The following is a 24,558-nucleotide window of genomic DNA, read 5'->3' on the forward strand; positions in this document are numbered from 1 at the left end:
GTGTTATGCGCCTTTCATAAAATTGTCATTGGCCAGCACCCTTGAGGAGGTCAGTAAAGACAGTTGCCCGTCACGGTTTCATGGAAAACAGAACAGAAAGTAATCTGAAACATAAAAGGAACCTGTTTCCCGGCATTGAAACATAACTGACACCGCAGTGTTGGAAATGGCAAATGAATTACAGCCCAAAAATCAATCAAGAGTGAAAAATGTGGTAAAGATTGTTGAGAATCTGTGTGGCTTTCAACAGAACACATTACATTTTGTGAAAAAACCTGATGTTAGAAAAGCGAGGTCATGGACAGGACTGCACTTGCCTTAGAACCTTATTCTCCTTTTCTTCTGATCAATTGATGCTGTCACAATGTCCACCGTGTTAGCAGGTTTACCTAAAGATGAGTTGTGTGTGTGTTTGTTTCATGTCCCTCCTGTCCAACAAAATAAGAGTGGCCATAAGTCGCGAAGGATCAATGTGGCTGGCCTCCTGAACGACTCCAACCTGAAAAATGTATTCAGCCGTGACGAGAATTCCATCTGTCTTCCAACTGTTTACCGTTTCCTCAGACAGACAAATAATCTCAGCATTGTGCTTTATGACCAACCTGCTGCCTGTGTCTGCCTGCACTTGTTTTATTCTGGAAAAAGGGGAAGTGGGCGTCTTGTCAGGGAAATATCAAGCCACTTATGTCGTCTCATGTGCATCAAGTTGACAAATATGGCTGATATTGATTACTAAGGATGGCAGACATTTATCTCCAATGATCAAAACCTACTGTAAAAAAAAAGCAGTATGCCGGCTGTTTCTTTCTCTCTCTTTATCCTGATCGTCAAGAAGACAAAAGTAAGATGTAAGACAGCTAGGTCAGGTAGTGATGAAACAATGAAAAACAGGCTGAAAGTGAGGGAGGAAAGCGTCTCCTGGGAGCCTCTGTCTTTGAAGAAGGAGGTCTGATATGTTAGCGAGGTAAACGGTGTTTGTACGCCGGCAACCTCAGATGCTATGCTAATGTTAAAGAGTTGCTTGTGCATACAAATAAATTTAGCTCACGACAGGCGGTGGAGAGCAGCCGGTCAAATCGCTGTTATCTTGCAAGAAACATGCAGGCTATATGCTACATGTGCATATACTGAAGAAGGCTCTGCTCTTTCACCCACGTCCTCCTCCTACAGGTACTTTGACTCAGTGGACATCTGCAAGATCCACTCGGACTGGCAGGAGGTGAGGCTGCAGGGCTGCTTCCCCAGCAAGGCGAGCGGGCCGGTCACCGTCACAGCCCTCACGGTGCTCGAGAGGACGGCATTGGAGTTTGCCCTCTTCCAGGAGGGAAGCAGGTAAACAGGATGGCCGTCAGCATTTTCTTTTAGTTCAGTGGATGGAGCATGAAGAGTAAGGCCAGTGCTGATGTGCTCTGAAACCTGCGTTTTTGCACCTGGTTTCAAAAAGAAGTTTGATTGTACCGAAGCTTATGAGAAAATGACCATACTTTTTATTTAATTTATTACCTCAGTAAAGAGTTTCCAAATAAGTTTATGATCTCAATCTGTAGTTTCAAGTCTTCTTTAACACTTCATAATGTTGATTTTGTAAATTATTTTCAAAATTCCCGCCACTACAGGTAACAACTTCAACAAACTTGGTTGCTAGTAACTAACAGTATGAACCTAAACTAGCTAGCAGCTGTTACCCTATCTTTTGCATGAATTTAGCCAATTTTTGTCAGAGCTTGTTTGCCCATGTTCAAAAATAGTTAAGAATATCAACAACAATATTAGTATCAAATACCAAATATGTTAACTTCTGTCCCCAAAAAACTACAAGATTTTTTGTTAGGGCGATGGCCCTATTGCCAAATTCGAGGCTTCAAAACTAAAGCCTACAAACCAATAACTGATGTTACGGTGGGTTTACTCATGGTCCTCACCTTCACCCATTCATCCCCTCTCCCTCCCTCCAGGCGTTCGGACACGGCCGACAGCCACCTGCTGGACCTGTGCATCATGGTCTTTCGCGCCTCATTTGGCAGCGGCAACAAGCTGACTCTGGGCCGCCTGTTGGCGCACAGCAAGCGAGCAGTGAAGAAGTTTGTCGGCTGCGATGTGATGCTGGAGCCGGGGGAGTACGCCGTCGTCTGCTGCGCCTTCAACCACTGGCAGATGAATGTCAGCGGCACGGGAGGTCCACCCACACCCAGTAGGTGTTCACACATGATGAATATTTACCCGCCATTACCATTCCTTCGACGTTTAAAAAATGCTAGAGCCGTATTTTCAAGCGCACGACCGTCTTCTTCGCAGTCTCCAGTCCCACCAGCGGAGCGGCAAGGCGGCCCAGCCAGGACTTTCCCGGCTACATCCTCGCCATCTACAGCTCCAGGCAGGTGATGGTGGAGCAAGTGGAGGCGACCGCCACCACGCTCGCTGACGCCATTATCCTCCTCACAGAAAACAAAGGGGAAAGGCACGAGGTGAGAGATGCACTCCTTTCAGAAGCGAGAATAAGGATATCAGTTATTGTTTCATTTTCTCTGCCCTCACATCTCCTCCTCTCACACACATGCACACACACACACACACACAGTTTGTTCATCTTTGAATATAATATGTATGCTTGTGAAGCTGCAGAATGCTTGCACCTCGGTAAGCCACTTTTGAGATAACGCTTTAGATTTCCTCTGCAGAGTCCTGAATCCCATTCTGCCCTAACAAATGCAAGTGCGTGCACATTATCTCTGCTCCACACACGCACACACACACATACACAAGCACACTCACAGCCACTCACACCCGTGGACACAAATTACTCTGGCTCCCATGAACTGCGCTTTCCTGAAAAGTGCTGTCACATTGGCTGGTATTTCAGAGGATGACAGAGCTTTTTAAACACTTGAGATCATCTTTGTTAAGTCGTTCAGCTCAACAGGAATTCACCGCTCGTGGTAGATGGGGCCAAGTGCTCTCTCTGGAGTGCACACACACAAAACGCTAGTGTCTTAACAATGTAGGTAAAAAAAAGATTTTGTTGAGCGGGGGTGTTAATAAATAATTAAAGCAGGCTGGAGTTTTGTATTCCGAGCACATGACAGATATTTTTTAGTTACAGTGGGATTACTGAATGCTGTAAGTGTGTCACTGGATGTGAAATGACAGCAGCTAAAGCAGTTTAGCTACACTTGCATTCACTTTATTACAAGCAGAAGAGAGAGATCAGCAAACAGTCATCTCACCTCCAGAGAGAGCTGCTACCGTGAATGCAGAATGCCGTCGTAAAAGCATTTTAACACTATTGAGAAATACTGCGGCTGGTGATGTCAGTATAGCTACATTATAATCCGATTTTGGTTTCAAAGGACAGAAACAGTCTCTCTGCAGATAATAGCCCCAGTAGACCAGAATGCAGTGCAGCCACAAGGTTCACTCTATGCAGGAAAGCTTATTTAGCCTTTTTGATGCTATCAGATATATCTCTCTACACTTGTACCAGCCTCGGGCATATATGTGGGTATATGAGGTTTGTTTATTGAATACAAATTGGATTCAGCACTAATTGTATACACACAAACCCTTCCTTCTGCACCACAGCCAGTTTTCATTTACTTTCAGCTTGCACTTTAAATCAAGGTCCTTGTAACAACATAACCTGAATAACCTTAACATTAATAAGGCATTGTTCTCAGTGCAGTGGTCATAAGTGCATTTTTATATTTACTAAATTATGTGGCCACCTGTTGATTTCATACTCTATTCCCAAGCAATAGGGACAGCATATCACCAGAGTCACCGCTAACTGCTGCTAACTGTATTCTGTTTATAGACCCATGGCTGTAGCTCGTGTTGGCTTGTTAGCTCAATTAGCCGTGCAACTTGCGAGACTACTAGCGCGTGTTAGCACAGGAGCTTTTGAATTGCTGGAAGAAAGAGGTTTTGATGCCAGGGGCTAGCTGGTTAGCATGCTAACTGCAACACAATACATAGATGTCTTTGAAAAAACGGCATAACCTTTTTTTAGTTTTTGTTTTTTGATGTTTTAAACTAATATTCTTGCATATTGCGCCTGAAAAAGCTTAGTTAACATTTCCCAATGACTTATTAAGGAAGTTAAACTTACTTAATATTTTATAATTATATATCATTATTTATATTGATTATGATTAAATGTTATTATTCAAATAATGACATTCTCACTTTCTTAAGCCATCTATGAAGTGGTCACACATTTCTTACAAGTGCTTATTAATGTCTAATAATAAAAGTGATAATAATAAACATGTGCATTACACTATTTATACCATTCATATAGTCTTGATGTTAATATACAGCTTATATGGACTTAAACTGCTTTACTACCTATTAACTAATGCTTATTACAGGGAACTTAATATAAAGTGTTACCCAATTTTGTTCTGGAGCGTCTCATGACTTTGACATGGGTGTACTGACAGAAGGATTCTTACTTTCATGTGACATCCAAGTGCCTCATGTTTTATGCATGTAAAATGACACTATAATCGATATAGCATTGGATTTGGTCGTTGGAATGGTAAACTGATCGTGTTCGTTCGTGTGCTCTCAGGGCCGCGAGGGCATGACCTGCTACTACCTGACCCACGGCTGGGCGGGGCTCATCGTGGTGGTGGAGAACCGCCACCCCAAATACTACCTCCACGTCTCCTGCGACTGCACTGACAGCTTCAATGTGGTGTCCACACGCGGCAGCCTCAAGACCATCGACAGCGTCCCGCCTCTGCACAGGTGTGTAGCCTATATTTCCCCCCCAGCCTCCTCACATAACACACAGCTCGGAAGGTTCTGTTTCCATCACGCTGTGTTTTTCTTTGAAGGAAGCGAACCTGAATATATAACAGGTGAAGAGATTAGCTGCTCAGGGAACATTTGGTGCAGGTGCAGCAAAACATCCACCCATTTAGACGATTATATATCTGTACACCGTTATATAAACGCTGTGATCCCAGAGGATTAGCACGCCTGTATTTCTTATTAATCTACTTGAGGCTGGTCTCCACACAATTAGAGGTGCCTTTGTTTTCTGTTGGTCCCCATTTTTCTCTGCCCATTAAAGCTTTCAAAAACCTGAAAATATCTGCAGCACAGTGGAGCTGTTCACATTTTATAAGGTCTTGATCTAGGTTCTTTGCACATCCACTGTATGAATGTTTCAGTTGGATTACAGCGCACATTAATGTGAATTTAGTACCGTATCCCCTTGAAGTTATGTCCCGCATAACGGGACACTAAAAAGTCACCATGCATGAATGCCATCTATTCAAATGTCTTTTTCTCTGATCTAACAAGAACATTACGTCAGTTCACTTGATTAAAACACTCACTGCTGCAGGATCACACTCTCATTTATTTTTTCTGATGTTCTTACTCACACACTGTTACACAATCGGTTCGCTGGCAAAAGCATTTAGCAGCTACAGCAGGTAATCGCAATTCAGCACAAGACATAATTCTCACTGCGGAGCACTCAGATATCCTTAAAGACGATGGAAGTGTGAATAAAAGCCGCAGGAAGCCAGTTTTTACCTTTCTCATTTCCTGCCGCAGTGTTTCCTCCTCTTGCCCTCAAAATAGAGTCAGAAAAAACAAGCTACTCCAGAGTGCTGATTAATCAACTCGTCTTCCTCCTATTCTAGTTTTAACTTTGCTGACTAACTAATTAACAGTTCCAAGACCAGTGGCAAACTTGGTGAAAATGATGAGGGTTGAGAAAAGGACAGATGAATACTTTTTGTTTGATGCAGAGACTTTGAACTGTCTCTCATCCAGATTTATAGTTAATGGCAGGCTTCCCTTACGAGATTTATTAATATAAAAGAAAAGAAATAGTTATAACAAAAAGAGTTAAACTAATTCACATGTCTTTTAATTAAATGGAATGTGCAATGTGGCAAAACTAATGATGTCGTGTAGTCCATCAGCAGCCAACCAGTCAGCCTGTATTGTGCGCTTTTCATGAAAGCAAAATGTCACACAGTAAATAAAGCAATACCGCAGGAAGCACTGAACCGAGGACACACTATCATGAGCAAGCTATAGAGAGAATACGCTGCCAGTAACAAAATACAAAATAAAATGCAGACATAAAACACGACTAAAAATGAAATAAATCAATAAGAAGCTTTCATGAATAAAATACACGAGCAAGTGGATGAAGTCTGATTAAAGTCAGATTTAATTGGCAGGTTTTGGGACTTCCTTTTTTTGTTTTCGTTTTTTTTTTTTAAATCCAGCAGCTCTTTATTTTGAAATTTGAGACTGGCTTTTCATAATATTGTATTTTATTATTGCATTAAAAATGTAATTGCTTTAATGTTGAAGCTGCTAAAGGTGCGTTACATACTTCATGTAGTTCATCTGCAAGGTGGCATTTGAGTTTCCCCTTAGGATCAATAACGTTTTCTCTTAAGCTGCAATATAACGTCACAATTTTTTGGTTATATTACTTTGTAAAGATTTTCCAAAGATATTATTAATTAGGATTGCTTTTCGCAGCCCCTCTTCTCACCCTGTTCTCTAACTTTAGTGCAGTTTACACAATGCAACATAAAAAATACTAAATTTGTGTTCAGTAAGTCCCTGAAACTTCCCTCTCACCTGTCTTTTTCGCTCTCTGTCCACCCCTGCAGGCAGGTGCTGGTGGTGCTTTCCCAGCTGGAAGGAAACGCCGGCTTCTCCATCACCCACCGCCTGGCTCACCGCAAGGCAGCCCAGGCCTCACTCGGAGATTGGACGCCCACCAAGGCCACCCACAGCCCCCAGCTCACCCCGGACATTGACGGCCTGCACCGGCCCCGGCCGCTATGACCACCGCCCACTAACTCACGCGCAGACTGTAGTCTAATGAACTGTCAGACCACTGGAAAACCAGGCAAGGGAGGGCGAGTGATGTGTGTATTAGCTTGTTTTTTGTTGGATGAATACATACCTGAATGTAAAGAGCATAAACGGGCAGCGTTTACAGTCTGAGCTCCAATAATGCTGAAGTTTTCATCCGGCGAGTGCTCTCTCTCTCCCTTGCCAAGTGGATGTGCCATGTCAGGATGAAATGAGGGATGCGGGGGCCACACCGGGTGACCGGGACTTACTCTCAAAACAATTTTTCACCCAGCTGGATCCCGTTCTAGACTACTTAACAATCTGGACCCTTTGTTTTTTGTTTTTTTTGGTACAAGCGCTGTTCGTGGAACAGATGTCACCCCTGAGTTTCCTTGAGACAACCCATGAGCTTCGCAGAAGTCAGGGTGGAGTGCCGTAAACTACTGAGCCATTCGCAGGCCCACAGCCTATGAGCCAATCAACCACAGCAACCGGACACTTACACTCCCCCCCGTGTCCTCCACGAGGACAGCTAACAAAGCAGGAGACGTCAGGGGTGGAGTTGATCTCACACGGCCCTCATCATGGTACTTCATGAGCCAAACATGTAGTTTTACTGACACATGTTTCTTTTTTAATTTTTATGTAAGGTTACACACATCGGTCTTACTCACTTTACACACAACCCTCATTGCCATCTTGTCCATATTTGTGTTTTTGAGGTCGTAGGAAAAGCCATCATTCATACACAGTACTGTCTGTCCCTGCTCTCCATCCTCACTGCAGTGCTGTCTAGCGCTCTCTCTAGCTCAGGACCAAACCCATGATTTTTACAGTGAGCTCATGTGTGCGGCAGGTGTTTGCTGGAATAGCGTCTTTCTGTCTCTCTGTTGTTCGTCCCTGACACACAATAGATTCCCAGCCCCTCATGTTTTGATAGACTAACGTACCCCCCATTCTTTTACTTACTTTAATTCATTTTCACTCAGCCTCAGTTTGGGGTCTAAACGCTGGAGGCGAGTCATTACATGACCGGCTTTGTAGTTTTCCCCTCAAGCACGCTAGCTTTTCTCAAGCAGTTTATATCTTAATGCATAAATTCACACTTTGCAAGCAGCTCGGCCCTCTAGACGTTACATAAGGTGATTTAATGGTGTGTCTTGCACTCAAAAATTTGTGTTTGATCTTTTTTCTTTTTTGGTACTGAAGGTCAGTGAGTATTTGTCTATTTTCCGCATGTCAACAGTTTGCCAGTGTGTTGATTTACACTTGAGCGTACCCCGGGAGTGCTAGAGGAGCTAGTGGCTGTTTGAACAGTCGGTTTGCCATAGGGGAGCTCTTAAGAGGAGCTACCGAGTTTACTTTGGGAGGTCGGGGACCATTTTTGTTTGCTCGGGTGCAGCGCGAGCATCTGGGCCATCCCTCCCACTAGAGTACACCGACAGCACATTAGCGACAGCACAGTGTCCTCGTGTAATAACAAATTACCGTTTTGTCAGACTGCGTGCACACATAACAAGAGAGAGAAGGCGGCCCCTGGGACACGCGGTGACACAGAAAATAGTCGAGTTCCTCGCAGTTTGGGCTGCCTACAGCTGTTTTTACGTAGGTGCTCTTTCAGGGCCCCCACCCGCTTCCGATCTCTCCCGTGTCAAAGCCATTACGCCTGTTTCATTAAGGATCTTTGAGTCCTCGACCATGGCAACATAGATGTTTTATCAGAGAGAGGGGAGTGTAACACGGTACTACAGTTACAAGATGGAGTGGGGAAATTGTTCGTCTGGTCAAAGTTGGTGTCTTACTTTTTATGTGGTGAAAAGGGGAAAAACTTGAAAAGCTGATGAGCAAAATGCCGGGATAAACAAATGCTCTTTTTTTTTTTTTTTTTTTTTTTTTCCATGTTAAGAGTCCAAACATTAAAGTTTCAGTTGAGGACTTAAGCTCAGCGACGTTGAGTTAAACAAGCGCTGAATCTCATGAGCATCGTCCCTGCTCGTGTTGGCATTGTCAGCACTGATGGCAAATGGCAGCACCGTGTCCCGAATGCTTGCGGCGAACGCTTTTGCAGTCTTACTTACTCCACCAGCTCTGGCGGGCTGTGTTTCACGACAAGAGAAAGGAAAAAAAAAACGACTACAGCAGTTGTAAACGTTTCCGTGATGAAACCTGAACCTGAAGTAACTGTAAATATGCTCTCCAAAGAAAAACCTAATGACCACTTTTTCAGATGTCAGTCTGCCCTGTGTGAGTGTGTGCGTGCTCGCAGCCAAAGCGGCTGTGAAGTGTGTAATTTATTTGTTGTTAGAAGTGATTTGCAGGCCTGTTGTCTGATGAATATATTAATACTGAACTGATGAATGACAGATAAAGGAATGTGATAATTTGAGGCTTCACCTTGAGCCCCGGAGGGATTAGCTTGACGAGAACTGAACCTGCACTGAAACACCTGCAACGACGAGGCACCTCAAAATTCAGTGTCACCGCTGGATCACTTTACATTTACATGAGATTTCTTTTTTGTTTTGTTTTATACTATGTTTTGGTTTTCTTCTTTTTTTTTTCGTCATAATTGTCATTTTTGGCTCTGTGCTGGTGTCCTATGAAACCTACTCCTCTTCTGTGAAGTTGTGGTGGTGACTCTTCTGCGCGTCACAGGCGCCCCCTGCTGTCGAAAGAGAAAAGCTGGTCGTTCACAGACTCCAGCAGACAAAAAACGCCTTTTCTCTCCTCTCCCTCGTCTGGTTCCCTCCTTGTAAATTGTACAGAATTGCAATCTTAAGCCACACAAAAGATAACAAAAAAAAGAGGAATAAAAATGAACTGACCCTTTTAAACTTGTAAAGAAAAAAAATGAAAGTTTGATAGTAGAAATAAAAAAGAAATTAAACCTGATGCTGAAAAAAATGGAACTCTGATGAATGTGATATATATTTTATTGATCTTTTCTGGGACAGGGGGATATGAGTATATGTGTACAAAAATATGTATGTTTAATTTTCAATCTCAGGTTCCGATGGACCAAATAAATTTTTTTAAATTAAAATTCAGCATTTGTCATTATTACAAACAAGGGGTGCACAGATTTTTTAGATTAAATTATAGTGATTCTTTTTGTTTGTTTTCTGTATTGGTTGTCTTTTTTTTTTACTGGGTTGAAGCAGCAATGGTGCAAAACTGATGAGACACAACAGATGAACGTTATTTTTGTTAACGACACAACGAGGCAAATATCAGCGGATATGTCGTTGCACCCCCAGCACTAATATAATGTTTCCCACATACACATCCCCAGTCATTATACAGTAATAAAGAGGCCCTCTGAGCCTGGCAAGCACACAAAGTTCAGAACTGTCAGAGCGGCAGCAAATATTTAAGTGGAAAAACACGGTGTGATGAAAGGATAATGTATCTACATATCCAAGATGTTTTTTTCACTTACGCATACACTTGTTTACCGCTCTGTTATTGATTCCAAAAATTCCACTTTCTGATTTGTTTGTTATCATCGATCCCTCTCTGCTTTTCATTTCCTGGCCTGTGAAGTGCCTCTTCTCATCTCTGAACCCCCTCGTCCCGGCAGACCCGGGTGTGTTTTTGCAGAATGTATCTCTCTGGTACCTCAGAGTTGTGTTTGTTTGTGCATGTTGGTGCCCACTCCCTGTTGGAGTCTCCACCTCTTCCCCCCTCCCCACTTTCACTCTTCACCCCACCCTTCTTTTTCTAAAACTGTCCTATCTTCCTCGGCCCCCAATCTTCCTCCTCCCCAACCCTCTAACTCCCACAGTCCCACTCAGTTGTCTCTCCCTTAACCCTCCGTGGTGGTCAGTCTTGCTGACCCCAGCAGAGCGGAGGCGCAACGGCGTGGTGACAGCTGTCACAAGGAGCTGTCAATCACTTTCTTCTACCCTGCACAGACAACCAAGAAGTGAAGGCTCTCTGTTCATCTGGATCCAAAAGGTATGACGTCTCAAATATCTGTCCGTGTCTTGCCGTCGGGAAATATCCGAGCCGCCTTCGCCTTGTCCGGAGTGCATGGCAGGCCAGGGTGAAAATGTGATAATGCCGAGGCCAGATAGTGAGCGGCAGGACACTGCATGCTTAAAACTTCACAGTGTCACGGTCAGATATGTGAGGGGGAGAAAAGAAGAAGACCTGTCCTCTCTGGGGAAATCTGTTCATTTCAAACCCCATTCCTCCCTGCTGCCGTGTAGATATGAAGGAACTAATTAGATATAGGCCTTTCAATTTTGTCTGCACACGATAAGGCTAAATAAAACATTCCCCAGCAACACTTAGTATGAAATTGAAAAGATACTGAGTTTCCTTGAAGTAGAGGAAAAGTTGTTTTCGTGTCAGACTGGAATGAACAGCATTGTAGGGCATAAAAAAAAAAAAAAAAAAAGAGTGTCTCAGTGCGATAAAGAATTTATTGTCTGGGTTTTTATTGCTGCAAGCTGCATGGACTTTTCAAGGCCAGGTTAGGTTGTGTTGTACTTTAGAGACAATCAAGAGGTAACGTACATTTCAGAGACTCAGTAAGAAGATTGAATGTAGCATACTTCAGACACACATGATCTTATTTTAAATTTGTATTGACTTTTTGAAAAAGAATGAAAAGAGGGCCCTTCAGTTCTCCTGGCGTCAACATAAGAGCCATAAAAAAAAGAAGCAAGTATGAAAAAAGTAAAATCAGTCACACATGCAAGTACGAGACTCTGAGATCTGTGTACTCCCTCTGTCTGAAACACACAGGTTCAGCTCCTGTCTCTTTAAGCCCCGCCCTCTTGACCCAGCCAGCTCTGATTGGTCAGCTCACACGTGCCTGAGCCAGCACCACTAACAACAACAAAGCAGCTGCACCAAATCAATTCTTACATGCCAAACTAGCTGCTAGGCATGAAATATGCAAATTTATGACGTTCAATAGTGTGAAGTCACGAAGTCGTGGAATTAAAGGCTAGAGTACTAACGAGGCGTTTGAGGAGCAGCATTTTCTGTCAGATTTCACTTCTGATCCATCCCGTACACTTTGCATACGGCCAGTCATTTGACCCATTGACTCAAAGGTGATTTTGAGGTGAGATTCCTCCACGTTGCTGCAGTGAAATGTAACCAACACTGAACCTGTGATCAGGAAGAAGATGCAAAGACAATGACGAACTAACCCATGAGGGTTGATTTGACAATCACTTTCTGGTGGAACATTTTTGGAAATTGAGAATTCGACACTTTGTCAAACTTCCTCACAACTTCTCTGATCCATCCCATTCACTTTGCATAGGGACATGTTTTGGTGAAAAACTCCCCATTGAACGTTGGATCGACTGGCAACCGTGATCCCCCCCAAAGCTTTTCTGGGTCACTGAACATGCCACACCTGTCCTCGAGTCCCTGTTCCATAGTTACATCCAAAAACTCCATGTCCGTTTTAGACCACTTCCTGTTCTCGGATGGATTCAGGTCTCAGACAGATGTCTTGATAAAGATCTTTGTGACTCACACATCAACCTTTTTTTTTTTTAATGCAGGGGTGAACAGGGTGTGCAAGAATTGGGTCATTTTCACTGGAATTAAATTCTTTCGGTGGATCTGACTGACAAGAGATTTCAGTAAGGGGTGTGCGTTTTGCCTTTGAATCATCTAGCCTCAAAAAGGGCCAGAGGAGTAGTCTAAACTTCCATGTTGCAATCAAGCCATCTGAGCTTATGGATGCAGTCTCAACTGCTCCAATATTCAAAATGTTTCAAGATAATTCTGGAAACTGGGATCAAACAAACCATGATAACAGAAATGAGTCCAGAGGAGACGTACATGATTTTATACGACTGACTCATGGACGTTCTCATGGAAGTCTCCAGTAAAATCTAAAGAAAGACATGTGAGGCATGTGAGTGGCTGGTGTGTGTGTCGCCACCACAAGATGATCACATTTCCCGCCCCTCCTTCTTATTTTCTCCCAATGTGAGGCTGAATAAATAAATCATATGGCATGCAAGTGTCCACAAGGCCTCATGCAGAGACACGATGACGCAACCCTAATAACATGCCTAACGGATCCTCCGCCAGTCGGAGATATGTGGCCATCCTCCTTGCCATGGGAGTTTCTGTCAACGTAGTGTGTGTACAACTGTCACCCACATCCCATTGGTTCAGCTTAAAATCCGTAAGCATATGGTACACACAGATGAACTAACGGATATGGACAGTGACATTAGATCCAGGTGCAGTTTAAGTGACAGATTCATGAGTTTAGCGGCTTATCGCAGTGACACACAACCTTGTTATCTAATGTGCCCCCACGGCCCAGCCACATGTCAGATTCAGTTAGCCCTTCACCGACACCACTCGTCACGTTCACGTGCACTCGTCTGGAGTTGATTGCAAAATGGACGTCGTAATTGTTTTGCACAGCTGATCTGTGAATGCTCGGGTTCAGCGTGGTCAAGTTTGCATTCGCTCTCCTAGCCCACCAGTCGGGCAGTCGTTTATCCAAACTGTTTTAACTGTTCATTCATCACTTAAATTACTCCGTTTCAACCATTCATCATCAGCTCTAGTTAAGTATTTCAACCATGAATCCATCACTTTCAGCTACCTGAACAATTTATCCACATTTTTAGCTTTTTTAAAAAAAAATAATGTAATAACTTTTAGTGATTTATCCATTACTTCCAACTATTAATGAAATGTACCAACTTCTTTTAGCTTGTCAGTTGTCATCATGTAAAACTTTTGGTTAAATTTATCAATTACTTTTTATCTGTCTACTTAACCATTTCAGCGTTAATATTATTGTGGTAATGTGGTCAATGTTCATAAGGGTTAGGGTTAGCTATAAGTCAGTTTAGCTTTATAAGTTTTATAAGTTTAGCTAACGTTTCAACTGTTTCTGATACTTTCAGCTGTCTATTTCAAATATTTATCCATTGCATTTATTTACCTGAACAATTCATCCATTTGCCTACTTTTATTTTTTTTGTTCAAAACTTTTCGTTAACTGTTTGCCCATTAGTTTGAGATAATGTCAACCATTTATCAATTACTTTTAACTTATATATTAAACCGTGCGTAAATGGTTTAAACAAGGAGCAAAAGCAGATAATTAGCCAATGTTACCATTTAGTGTTTTGCGTTTAGCTAACCTATCAACTGTTTGTCCACTATTTTGAGATAATTTCAACCATTTATCAATTAATTTATATTAAACATTCATAAACTGTTTCAGCAATTACAAAGTTAATTAGTTAGCTAACGTTACTAGTTAGTTGTTCAGTTTAGCTAACTTTCCAACTGTTTTTGATACTTTCAGCTGTCTATCTCAGCTAGCCTGTTAATCCATTAATTTGCAATGACAATGTTAACCATTTACCAATTACTTTTATCAATCTATTTGACCATTTAATCATTGCCTTTAAAACTGATTGATATATGGTTTAAATACAGTGAGTGGATAGCCTAATTAGCTTCTTTTTTATTCATTACTAAGTTTACATTTTCTCTGATATCTATGGACTTCACTGCTGGTTTGCGAGCTCTGTATCGTTCAGGTTTTCCAGGTGACTCAGTTAATGGATTTATGCACACAAATCATTTAAGCTTCTTTTCAATCTTTTTAAAGTACCCCGTGGTCAAAGCAGAAGTACCCACCCACCCAGAATCACTAGTTCATGAAACACCAAAACAGTACGTAGTGTGTTTGTAAGACTCTGTGACAAGATTTTACAGCTGTGGGAAGTCTTGACAGCAGCCATTACTTAAGCTTTTGTTGTCGCTCGTATGATGTAAGCTTTAAAAATGGCAATTGTGCTACGAGGCAATCTATGAGGGATTTGACGGCTAACGCAGCACTTTACCGGGCGACGTTGAGTGGCAGTCTTGTAATAGTTGAGCTGGGTTCAACTCTTGTTGTTTTCCAAAGCTCTGAGTAAATCCAGGATTTACTGATGGGTTGATCAGATGTTTGCTTCTGCTCCCTGTCAGCAAGGTTACCAGTGCATCCACAGGAGTCACCAGAGACACTCTTAAAATAACTGTGTATCATTTCAACTGTGCCAAACACTGATTCAGTACAGTCTAATATAACATTGGAGGTTTATGTAATGCTTCATTCCTCTCTCAGTGGAAGCTGGAGGCCACATCATGGCATCCCAGATCCCAGCGCTCCCACAGTCCTATGCTCCAGGGACTGACAGCGTCTTCTCTGACCAATCTGGCTTTTACTCTCTGGACTCCAATGTTCCCGGGCTCTCGAAGGTGATTCTCGACAAGCTCAACATGAAGGACTACGGAGAATACAGGTAGAAACTACTGTGGCTAACCTAAAAAAACCACATCGTCCTTACTTTGATCTGTTTATGCTCCACGCGTTCACAACGTTCCTCCTTTAATAACTTCAGTGTCTCAAAATTCTAGCCAATTCTTTAACTGTACCGTGCTCACCAAATGTGTCTGATTTTTCACAAGGGCTGCTCTCGAGGGAAAGGCAAAAGGAATCTCGTTCCGCAACTACAAGGAGATGTTCCAGAAGATGGAGGAGACCTTCAAGTTCTGCACCGGCTGCAACAAACTCCCCGAGCATCTCGCCGAGGGACAGGCCCTGAAGCGCTGTGTGAAGTGAGTACAAAGCCACAACTGAAGGATGATGCTCCAAACTGCGGAGATGTGTTGATGTAAGGCTCATAATGAATAATTCTGCAAGATTCAGGCGTCGACGGGTATTAAGGCGACAGTAACCTATACCACTCTCTGGTCAGCCCCTATTATCGCCCTGTCAGGTTGTTGTTTTGACATTGTTGTGCAATTGCTGTCATGTGTGAAGTATTACCAGTTGCCGTTCTATCAGCAGCAGAATGACAGGCCACCAGGGTGCGGACAGCTCCGCAGAGGTGGACAATGGCCAGTGGCAAATATAGCTAAGTCCCCTGACTGTGATTCATCTCTCTGCAACTCGCCAGCTTATTAAGAGCGGCTTAGTGCGATTCATAATGTCACAACATCACAGAGGGTGTTCTCGAGTACTGAGCATAAGGTATATGCAACACTCCGTTGTTTCTGCGCCTCATTTTTTTGTCTGACTCTCCGCTTCTGCTGTCGCCGTCTTTCTGTCTCAGTCCCTCTGATTCACGTGCGCGCACACACACACACACACACACACACACACACACACACACACACACACACTGTCTTGCATGTTTGAATTCCCAGCTGTGTCTGCCTCTCTCAGAAAAAGTTGCCATCAGCAGACATTAAGGCAGAAAAGAAAGACAGAGCTGCTGACAAGTAAATGCCCAAAGACCTTTGACATCCGAGAGTAACCACAGATGGTCCGACAGTTTCATGCTCGTGACTTCTCATCACCTTTTTAATTTCATTTATTATTTGCACTTACGGCTGAGGTATCTCTGCGGAAGTGTTTTTCTGCATCACCGTCCAAGGGCACCTGGGTTTTTTCTCACCTTGTTTTGCCTTTCTTGTCCACTTCAAAACCTATCTTGAAGGATTAGTCTGCCCAAAGTGTGTTATGACAGAACACGTTGGCTGATAGATGATTTTATGGAAATGTGGGTGCCTCTAAGGCTGCAAATGATTGCAAAGTAAAGTAACACAGTCTCCCAAGGCACCAGCTGGCACTGGCTCTCAGACATCTAATCCAACACGTTACCTCACCACCTCAACGGTCGGACAATGCAAAAGCCCACTTCAATAAGAGGTGGGATTCCAGCTACTAAATACCGCAGTTGTTTTTGCCAGGTGCCAAGGACAGAATTCATCTTCAGTGTCATGAGTCTGAATGGGAGGGTCGAATACAAAGATGGCTTCTATATGGATGTAAGACTCTATTAGTGTCCTGGCACAAGACATTCTCACTGATCGCCTACCAAACAATGTGTATCAGCGATGACAGCGGCATAGCAGTGCTTTGAACATGCTCAACATAGGTTATCATAAAAATTGCAAATGGATAGACATTTCTGTGATGCTAATCCTGACAATGCTAGCATGTCTAAGTTTAGCTTCTGCAATGTTTACCGAGTTCTGCATTAGCCTGATAGCATGTTGACATGCTAACGGCAGATTATAATATCTACTGAATAGGGATAGATATTTCTAGTGTGACGCTTATACACTGACAGTGCTAGCATGTTGCATTTTGAATGTTGATTCTTAGCAAGTATAATGTTTACCACATTCAAAGTGATGTGAGGATGCTAACATGTGAACATGCTCAACAGATTATCATATATTCTGTTTGGATTCTGTTTGGCCTATGATATTCACACTGAAGATACTAGCCTGTTGATCTTTTGCATTTATAATGTTTACCATGTTCTTCATCTCAGTTTAGCATGCTAGCACAGCCAACACATATAATGATATATACTGTATGGACATAGGTAAGTCCATGATGCTCACACTGACAATGCTAGCATGTTTACTTGTACAGGCATAAATGACTACATACTGTATGCAACCTTGTCAATGAAACTGCCGATTTTGTTCAACTTCTGTAATTTGAATGCCTTGCATAGTTTCTCTCCGTTTCATTTCTCTGCATTGCTTTTCTCCCCATCTTTCTGTCACAGGTGCTTGAATGTGTACTACTGCAGCAAGGACTGTCAGAAAAAGGACTGGCCTCAGCATAAAAAGACCTGCAAGAAGCTGCGTCTGGTGGCTATCGACAGACTCGTGGAGTGGCTGATGTTCACTGGTGAGAAATGAAATAGGCGGCGCAGCTGAAATTAAAACGCTTTAATGGCTTTTTGGGTTCACAAAACAGAGAAATCGCATTAATGAGATGGCATATTTTAAAGCTGAGCAGCAGGAATTAAATGCCTGAGAGACAAAAAAAAGTGACAGAAAGTCACAGTGCAGTAATGGTGGCTATTTTGAAATTTTGATTAAAGCTCCTCAGCCTCTGAATCACTCGGATTGCTTTTAAAACACTGTGTAAACTCGCCGGGCGAAGCGACACTAATCTGTGTCACCTGTTTTGTGTCATAGAAATCCATCATAAATATTCCTCAATTCCCGCAGGAGACCTTCCGTTCCCCATTGAGAAGTGGTCCAAGTCGGCTGCTGAGGTGAAGAACTGGGACGACTGGCTTCCCATGCAAGGGGACCTCACTCCACGTCTGGATGCCATCTTGTCTGGGGCCAACATGACAACCCTTTGGAAGAATGTCAGCAGGCCAAGGCCGGATGACTCTGACCTGCATGAATCTTTATGGCGGATTCAGAGCGAGTTCCTCTCTCGAGTTCTCACAGTCGGGGCGGGCGTTCAACACTTTGGCCTTGACCCCTACGCTAAGCCGCTCACTATCCACATAGCAGGGGCATCGCACAATGAAACCATGGGAGCCAGACTGACTGACTATGACGAGCTGAGCAACATGTTCCCCGGACACCAGGGTATCGAGATAGTCATGGTGGGGCCAGAGGTGGTGGATGGCCCCATCGTAAGGCCTCCGCTCGGGGGTTTTGGCCCCAGGCAGAAGGTCTACATCAGCGCCTACAAGGGCCTCTACCACCAGTTCTGGGATGATGTGGTGGAGAAAGGAGAAGCAGCGAAGCCAGATCTGGTGGTTGGATTTCATCCTGGTATGTTCATACATCATCCTGCCCAACGTGAACAAACAAATAGAAAAGATGTGACTGGACTTAAATCTTGGGATAGGTATGGTTTTTCCCCCTCAAAGTGCCTTTAACTCAACCAGTAATGATGACTGCATCTATAAATAGAAACTGCTCAGCTTAAGTGGTCAGCTGTCTCGGGGAACCAGTGGCTTGTCTCCCTTTATGCTTGTTGGACAATCACCTCTTTCAGAGAACAGAGCGAGCAGGAGACGTATAACTCACTGGATCTGGCCTATTCATTAGCACCAGGCTTTTACTGGGGATTTGGGTGATTAATGGGAGCAGCTGGGAGAGAGTTTGGCTTCTGATCGCTGGACTCAGCATAATGTCAGTAAGCTGCCCTTTCGAAAAGTCTCAGCTCTCCCTAGTTTCCCTCTGACAAACACTGCAGGCTGCAGTCGTCTGCAAAATCACTTATTTAGAACAATCTCACCATCCCTGTCCCCTTTATCAGTCTAAGGGCATACAATGGTCTGACCTAATAAAACGTATCACCTTTAATTATGGATATAGTTCATACTTTGGGGACACAACACAAAACTCAGCCACAACCTTTCTCCATTCTATGACAGTGAGCACTTCAGACAGAAAGTCTCGACATCTGTCCCTTTGTCCAGTGGTGGACGAAGGTGATGTTTGAAGTGCGGGGGCGAATAAATACAAAGGGCACAACATGTATGCAGGGGGCCAGCAGTGCACAGAAAGTTGTGATTTAGGCCTATTTATAGTGAAGAGTGGGCACTTCACCACATTTTGTCAACTGGAAGGGCACTGTAGAGGGCACTTTAGAACGTCAATCTATCGTAGCAGCATCCAAGAGGGCAATCGCCCCCCACCCCCTTGAGTCCAACAATGCCTTTGTCCACTCTCACTGACAACCACCTCATTAAAGTGGCACTATAACCCTACACCCACTAAGCTCTTGCACTGAATCAGTTCTCCGACCCTTTAACCTGCAAAGCAGCAGTAAAGCCCCCGACCCAACCTCATCCATAACCCTCAGCTCAGTTATCACTGCAGGCTCCACTGGAGCTAAATATACAGGAATCAGTCATCCTGCAAGTAAACTGCCTGAGTGCCTGGCTGCGTTTCATGCTGGCAGAGCGCTGCATTATGACACTGTCTAGTGATACAGAAGCAGGCAGCATGACGAAAGGAGTAAAAAGGAAGGTGTATGTGTGTGAAAGTCACAAAGACAACAAGAACGAGAGAGGAAATCGCTGCTAGGAGCATGAAAAACAGACACCGGCCTCAGAGAATAAGGGCGGGAGGGCAATGGCAACCGTCAGTTCTCACAAAGGAAAATGGATGTTATTCATACAAAGCGTCCCGCTGAAAACAAGCGCCCCATAAACACAAACACAGCATCCAGATTACTTTCTATTATCCTTGAAATAAACCACATTTTCATCATTCTAAAACCTATTTTTCAGACCAGGAAACAAAGTCTTTTACCATTACTAACAGCAATTTATCCACTGTACGGCCCAAATTCACACTGGAGCCAGGCAATTATTACAGCCATTAAGAGTCAGACTATAACGTCTCTTTGTCACCTTATCTCCTCGGGGCCTAAACACCTAAACGCTTACTCCCTGTTAAATGTTTAATCATGATGAGAAGTGTCACCTCGGGGATGTTGGGGTCATGGCATGCATTATTCAAATGAAAATCCTCTCTTTCTGCAGTTGGAGTTGTCCTGGAAAAGACGGGCCGCGGATAACATGATACCATCTGCGCGCCAGTATCACAAGCCTTACAATACTCAGTGGCATCACAAGCCTTACAATACTCCCCCTGATACACTTACAACCAGCACACACATCATTCAGAAAGCACTAAACAGCTGAAGCTTTATAAATTCATAGCTTACTCTCATATTTCTCACATGCCTAAGTTTTTCCTAGATGCTGATTACATTTTAAGCTGATTACATGGTTCTCCTGGACAGGCTAATAATGTAGAACTTTTTCTGATCAGCACAGAGAAATTCTCTGTTTGCCGCTCTTGCGGTTGTGCCTCACCCAAGGACACTTAAGCTGAATGGATTGACAGTATTTGCGGTGGCGTGAACCTCAGTCATGTGGTTGAAGGTTGAGCTATTCACCACGCCACCCTGCTGCTCAGAAAGACAGAAAAAATGTACTATTAATATAAACCAGAGTCAGGGGAAAGGGACATCTGTCAGTTAATATGCTGCAGGATTATGTCCCCAAACCAGCCTCTGCAGAGGAGCGCTATCACTTTTCAGCTGGCATGGTGCGGCGCTTTCTGTAGTCCAGATGAGGTTTCGAAATAAGGTCAGCGTGTTTGGAGCAAGATTAACTTTGTCATATTGACTGATAATTTTGTCAGACTGCTAAACAAAGACAGTGACATGTTCAGTAGGAGGGATACTCGACCTAACAAGGGAAAGACGTGGGCAACTCGAGACTAATCAGGTGTAGATCTATTTGATTTTCACTTTACTGGCGTCACTCTGGAGACTTGTATGGTGAGAAGCAGACAGCTCAGTAAGGTTTACCTTTTGTCTGTGTCGTTCAGCTGAATTATTCAGGGAGGTATTTATGTTGCAAGAGAGGCTTTTTCCTTGTTTAAATATTTTTTTTTTTTCAAACAGCTTCTTACTATGATTGATTGGGCTCTGCACAAGTCAAAGTGAGGACTGTTTGGGATACCTCATTCTGTTTTTCTTATTTTCTATGGATTCTACACCTGACGCTGTCATCGGGTCAAAATTGCCCAATTAACGATGAATACCTGCAAAGCTAACGACCCAGGATGCTACATTAATATAAATTGGAAAAAATTAGGCTCAGTCTCATGAGCATGTTAGCATGCTAAACCTAAACCACAATGGTAAACACGCTGAAAACAAATATATAAACAAAATATTTTGTGATCATGTTAGCATGCTAGACTTCAACGGCGATATGTGCTATTGCGAGTCCCACTTTAACCGCTGCCACCATAGCCTTGTGGTTAAAACGTAGAATTAAACGTATGTCAAGCAGGGGTTCTTACTTGTCCAGCAGTAAAGCAGCTAACTCTGCATTGCTCTTGAGTCCTTACAAATCCAGCAGCTTCCTCCACTTCTGAAATGGTGGGGCATCTTTCGGCTCTGTTGTTGTTGTCTGTTCACCATTGTTACAGTTTGGGCTTGAGCTTGAACGTATCTGACCAGGTAAGAGCAGGCCTGCGGGGGAGCGGTACTGACCCACAGGCACTGCGAGGATGGGGGGCGGCCAGCTGCATATGTACAAGATCGATTGACACTTCTCAGACACTCCCCTTGGCTCTGATTGGTTGTGTTGTGCCGGTTACAGCCACTGGGTGTAGCCACAGAAAATGGATCTTTACACAGCTGATGTGTATCTTATTCTACTGTCAGATCACAATGACCATTTTAGCAAATATAACAAAAAATATAGTTACAGACTACATGAATAATACATCTCATGGGCATGTTAGCATGCTAAATCTGTCATAGACAGATGGATAACCATTGTAGCCTATCTTGTGAGCGTGTTAGCATGCTGACATTAGCATTTAGCTCAATGTCGTACTGTGCTGAAATATTTACCATGCTTTTTGCCTTTTTTGTCACGGAAATGTACAAAGAGATCACACAATATTTAAAGTTATCAGGGGTAAGGGAGCTTAAACTGATGATAGAGTTTTTATTACGTTCATATGCTGGTTTTACTACTTCCCAAATGGAGAACTGACTGTCTGGTTGGTGTTGTCTCAGCACATTCAGGTTGATATTCAACCTTATTTATTTATTTTTTTTGGATCAACAAGAAATATTTCCAGTGGTTGTCTAAATAAGAGCGCTATTATGAATATCTTACACGTCTGTTTTTATGTGTTTCTAACACAGGGTTCCACGCTAACCAGGGTCTGGTAGAAGGTTGGCTGCCCACCCTTCTGCTACTCAGAGATTATAACATCCCTTCCCTCTTCACTATGTACAGGTTAGTCACATTATTGTACCTCTGAATCATACACCTGTCTCACATTTTATAGTGGTGATAATAACTTTCTATTCCTTCCAGCAATGGTAAATATTTTAAGATCTTTCTGCTACAGGGACTCATTAACTTACAATGTACACCATCTGCTTTTCAAAACTCTGGAAAAAAAAAAAAAAACATCCCTCCTGGATATTGAATCCATCCCTCCTCCTCCCTCTGTATTGTTGTATATTAAACCCTGCCCTCCTCTGTGGCACAATTAGTGCTCACCCACATATCCCTACTCCTCATCTACTATACCTGACCTCATCACCACAGTTCTCAGTCTACACAGTTATCGTTGCCCACGACCAAGATCACACCACGCCTTCCACACTCCATCCCTCGACTGGGCAAATACTGGTTTCGTGTTTGTACAAAGGCCAAGTTGTGGAAGAAGATTTATTTCTTCTGCTGCAGGCACTCACAGCAAACTCCCCCTGTCGACTCTAACTTGATGATATGGCCACAGTTATTGATGTTGCTCACTTTCTCTTCTCTTGATGCTCTTCTTCTGCAGTTTCCCTCAAACTGTTTTCATGTGGCTGGATGTTAAAATAAGTCTTTGAGGGGTTTAGCCTCTCCGCAGCCTCTGTTGAGGAAAGTAAACTTACCTGATTATTATTTTTTTTTTTTTATTGTCTCCACAGCGAAATGGAGCTCAAGTGCTCGCTCCAGATCCTGCTGGAGTTGGAGATACACATCAGGGACAGCGGACCCAATCCATTCACCTCGCAGAAACCGGAGCAGGTCCAGTCCTGCCCCAACAAAACCCCAGTCTACTGCAACTCTCACTACATCTGTTTCCAGGGACTGCTACCTCAAGAAGATTTTGAGGAGCCCAGGACAGACAATTAAGGAAAAGCCTGCTTTTGTGCTCCACTTTCAAAATGAGGTTTCAAAGGTTTCTTTTGAGGGCTTCCCACAGCCTTTTAGAGATGGATGTTGCTGAGCTGTGCTGCCGCTCGGCTTAAATGGATGCAGGAGCCCACACTGGAATGGTGTGCTGAACACCGTCCTATAAATTCTGATATTATTAATTAAAGAAACAGATGAAAGATGTCTCTCAAAGCTCATTATTGAAAATGATAGCACCTGAGGGCATCAGCGGGGCACAAAGGGCTGCTATGCCTGTGCCCCGAGGTGGCATGTTTGATTGATATAAAGGCTCATGAGTGTACATACGTAATGAGACCAAAATTGGTTCGGTCATCATTTGTCGGTTCCCTTTAAATTGTTCTGTGCCTCGGTCTATTCCCAAATCTCACAATATACCTGCATGAAATCAGATCATGTGCTTGCTAATGTAACACATGGTCTAAAATCACACCCCAACAAGAGATATGGTGCCTGAATTTAGCAACATCGTGATCTTTTTCATTCTGTTTCTCATTTGTAGCTGTTGCAGGACTGTAATTTGGTGAGTCTGACGGATTTGGCAGAGTGCAGAGAATAAAAGGGCAATGTTAAATAATAATAAAAGTGTCTAAAGTAAAATTAAAACACAATGATTGGAAATAAATAATGGAAATGAATAAGTGAAAGCATCTGAAAGCAAAAAAGAAAATTCCAACCCCCTACATTTATCTTTCGTACATCCATTCATCAACACATGGTGCCGTGCTGAGCGGATGATAATGTAATAGTTATTATGTGCTAAGTGGAGATTCTCCTTAAGAAATCATGCATTCTTGCCAGAGCCTAACAATAAAATGACCAAGAAGTCAAGCAGCGTTTGTTCGATGGCTGTGTTCAGTTGTTGATAGCAACAATACAATGTGATCCAAGGAACAGTAGGAGCCACAGGTGAAAAAAATGCCTTGATATAAATCAATGCCTGTCTGACACAGTCCCAACACAACAGAACAGTATATATCTGCTTCACCTGTTCCAGGACTATTGTAAGGGATTGCATTATATTACAAGTCATGGGCAAATCACAAGATGCTGCCTCCGTAGCAGCTTTAAAAATGTCACTTCGTGACTACAAAATGAGAGCGACTCTCTGCCAACATTTTAGATAATCCTTTGTGGAGACACGTCCATAAATTCCATTCATAAAGAGGAG

The 24,558-nt window shown here is 43.1% G+C and overlaps 2 protein-coding genes across 3 annotated transcripts in view; both read left to right on the forward strand.

Annotated features, from left to right (window-relative positions):
• The window catches only part of capn15 (calpain 15), a 49,764-nt gene extending 39,881 nt beyond the window's left edge, over positions 1 to 9,883 (forward strand). The window contains exons 8-12 of one of the 2 annotated variants that reach the window (XM_030400137.1): positions 1,171 to 1,332; positions 1,956 to 2,191; positions 2,296 to 2,465; positions 4,571 to 4,749; positions 6,651 to 6,828. In XM_030400137.1, coding sequence (XP_030255997.1) covers positions 1,171 to 1,332; positions 1,956 to 2,191; positions 2,296 to 2,465; positions 4,571 to 4,749; positions 6,651 to 6,828 — 925 coding nt within the window. Of the gene's footprint in view, positions 1 to 1,170; positions 1,333 to 1,955; positions 2,192 to 2,295; positions 2,466 to 4,570; positions 4,750 to 6,650 lie in introns of both variants that reach the window. The other variant, XM_030400136.1, reaches the window with a different exon arrangement.
• Positions 9,884 to 10,589: 706 nt separating this feature from the next.
• LOC115570727 (putative protein MSS51 homolog, mitochondrial) lies at positions 10,590 to 23,554 on the forward strand. The gene is made up of 7 exons (XM_030399421.1): positions 10,590 to 10,797; positions 14,960 to 15,137; positions 15,304 to 15,453; positions 17,424 to 17,548; positions 17,875 to 18,438; positions 22,358 to 22,451; positions 23,141 to 23,554. The coding sequence occupies exons 2-7, from the start codon at positions 14,980 to 14,982 to the stop codon at positions 23,346 to 23,348; spliced, it is 1,299 nt and encodes a 432-aa protein (XP_030255281.1). The 5' UTR covers positions 10,590 to 10,797; positions 14,960 to 14,979; the 3' UTR covers positions 23,349 to 23,554.
• Positions 23,555 to 24,558: the final 1,004 nt, after the last annotated feature.

The sequence above is a fragment of the Sparus aurata genome, chromosome 20 (assembly GCF_900880675.1).
Source record: "Sparus aurata chromosome 20, fSpaAur1.1, whole genome shotgun sequence".
In the NCBI taxonomy this organism is placed as follows: Eukaryota; Metazoa; Chordata; class Actinopteri; order Spariformes; family Sparidae; genus Sparus; species Sparus aurata.

Bases quoted from the DNA above. Each gene is read 5' to 3' on its own strand.
- LOC115570727 (XM_030399421.1), top strand. From the start codon at position 14,980: ATGGCATCCCAGATCCCAGCGCTCCCACAGTCCTATGCTCCAGGGACT. The intron at 17,549-17,874 runs GTGAGAAATGAA...CAATTCCCGCAG, and splicing joins GGAGTGGCTGATGTTCACTG to GAGACCTTCCGTTCCCCATT. The intron at 22,452-23,140 runs GTTAGTCACATT...TTGTCTCCACAG, and splicing joins TCCCTCTTCACTATGTACAG to CGAAATGGAGCTCAAGTGCT.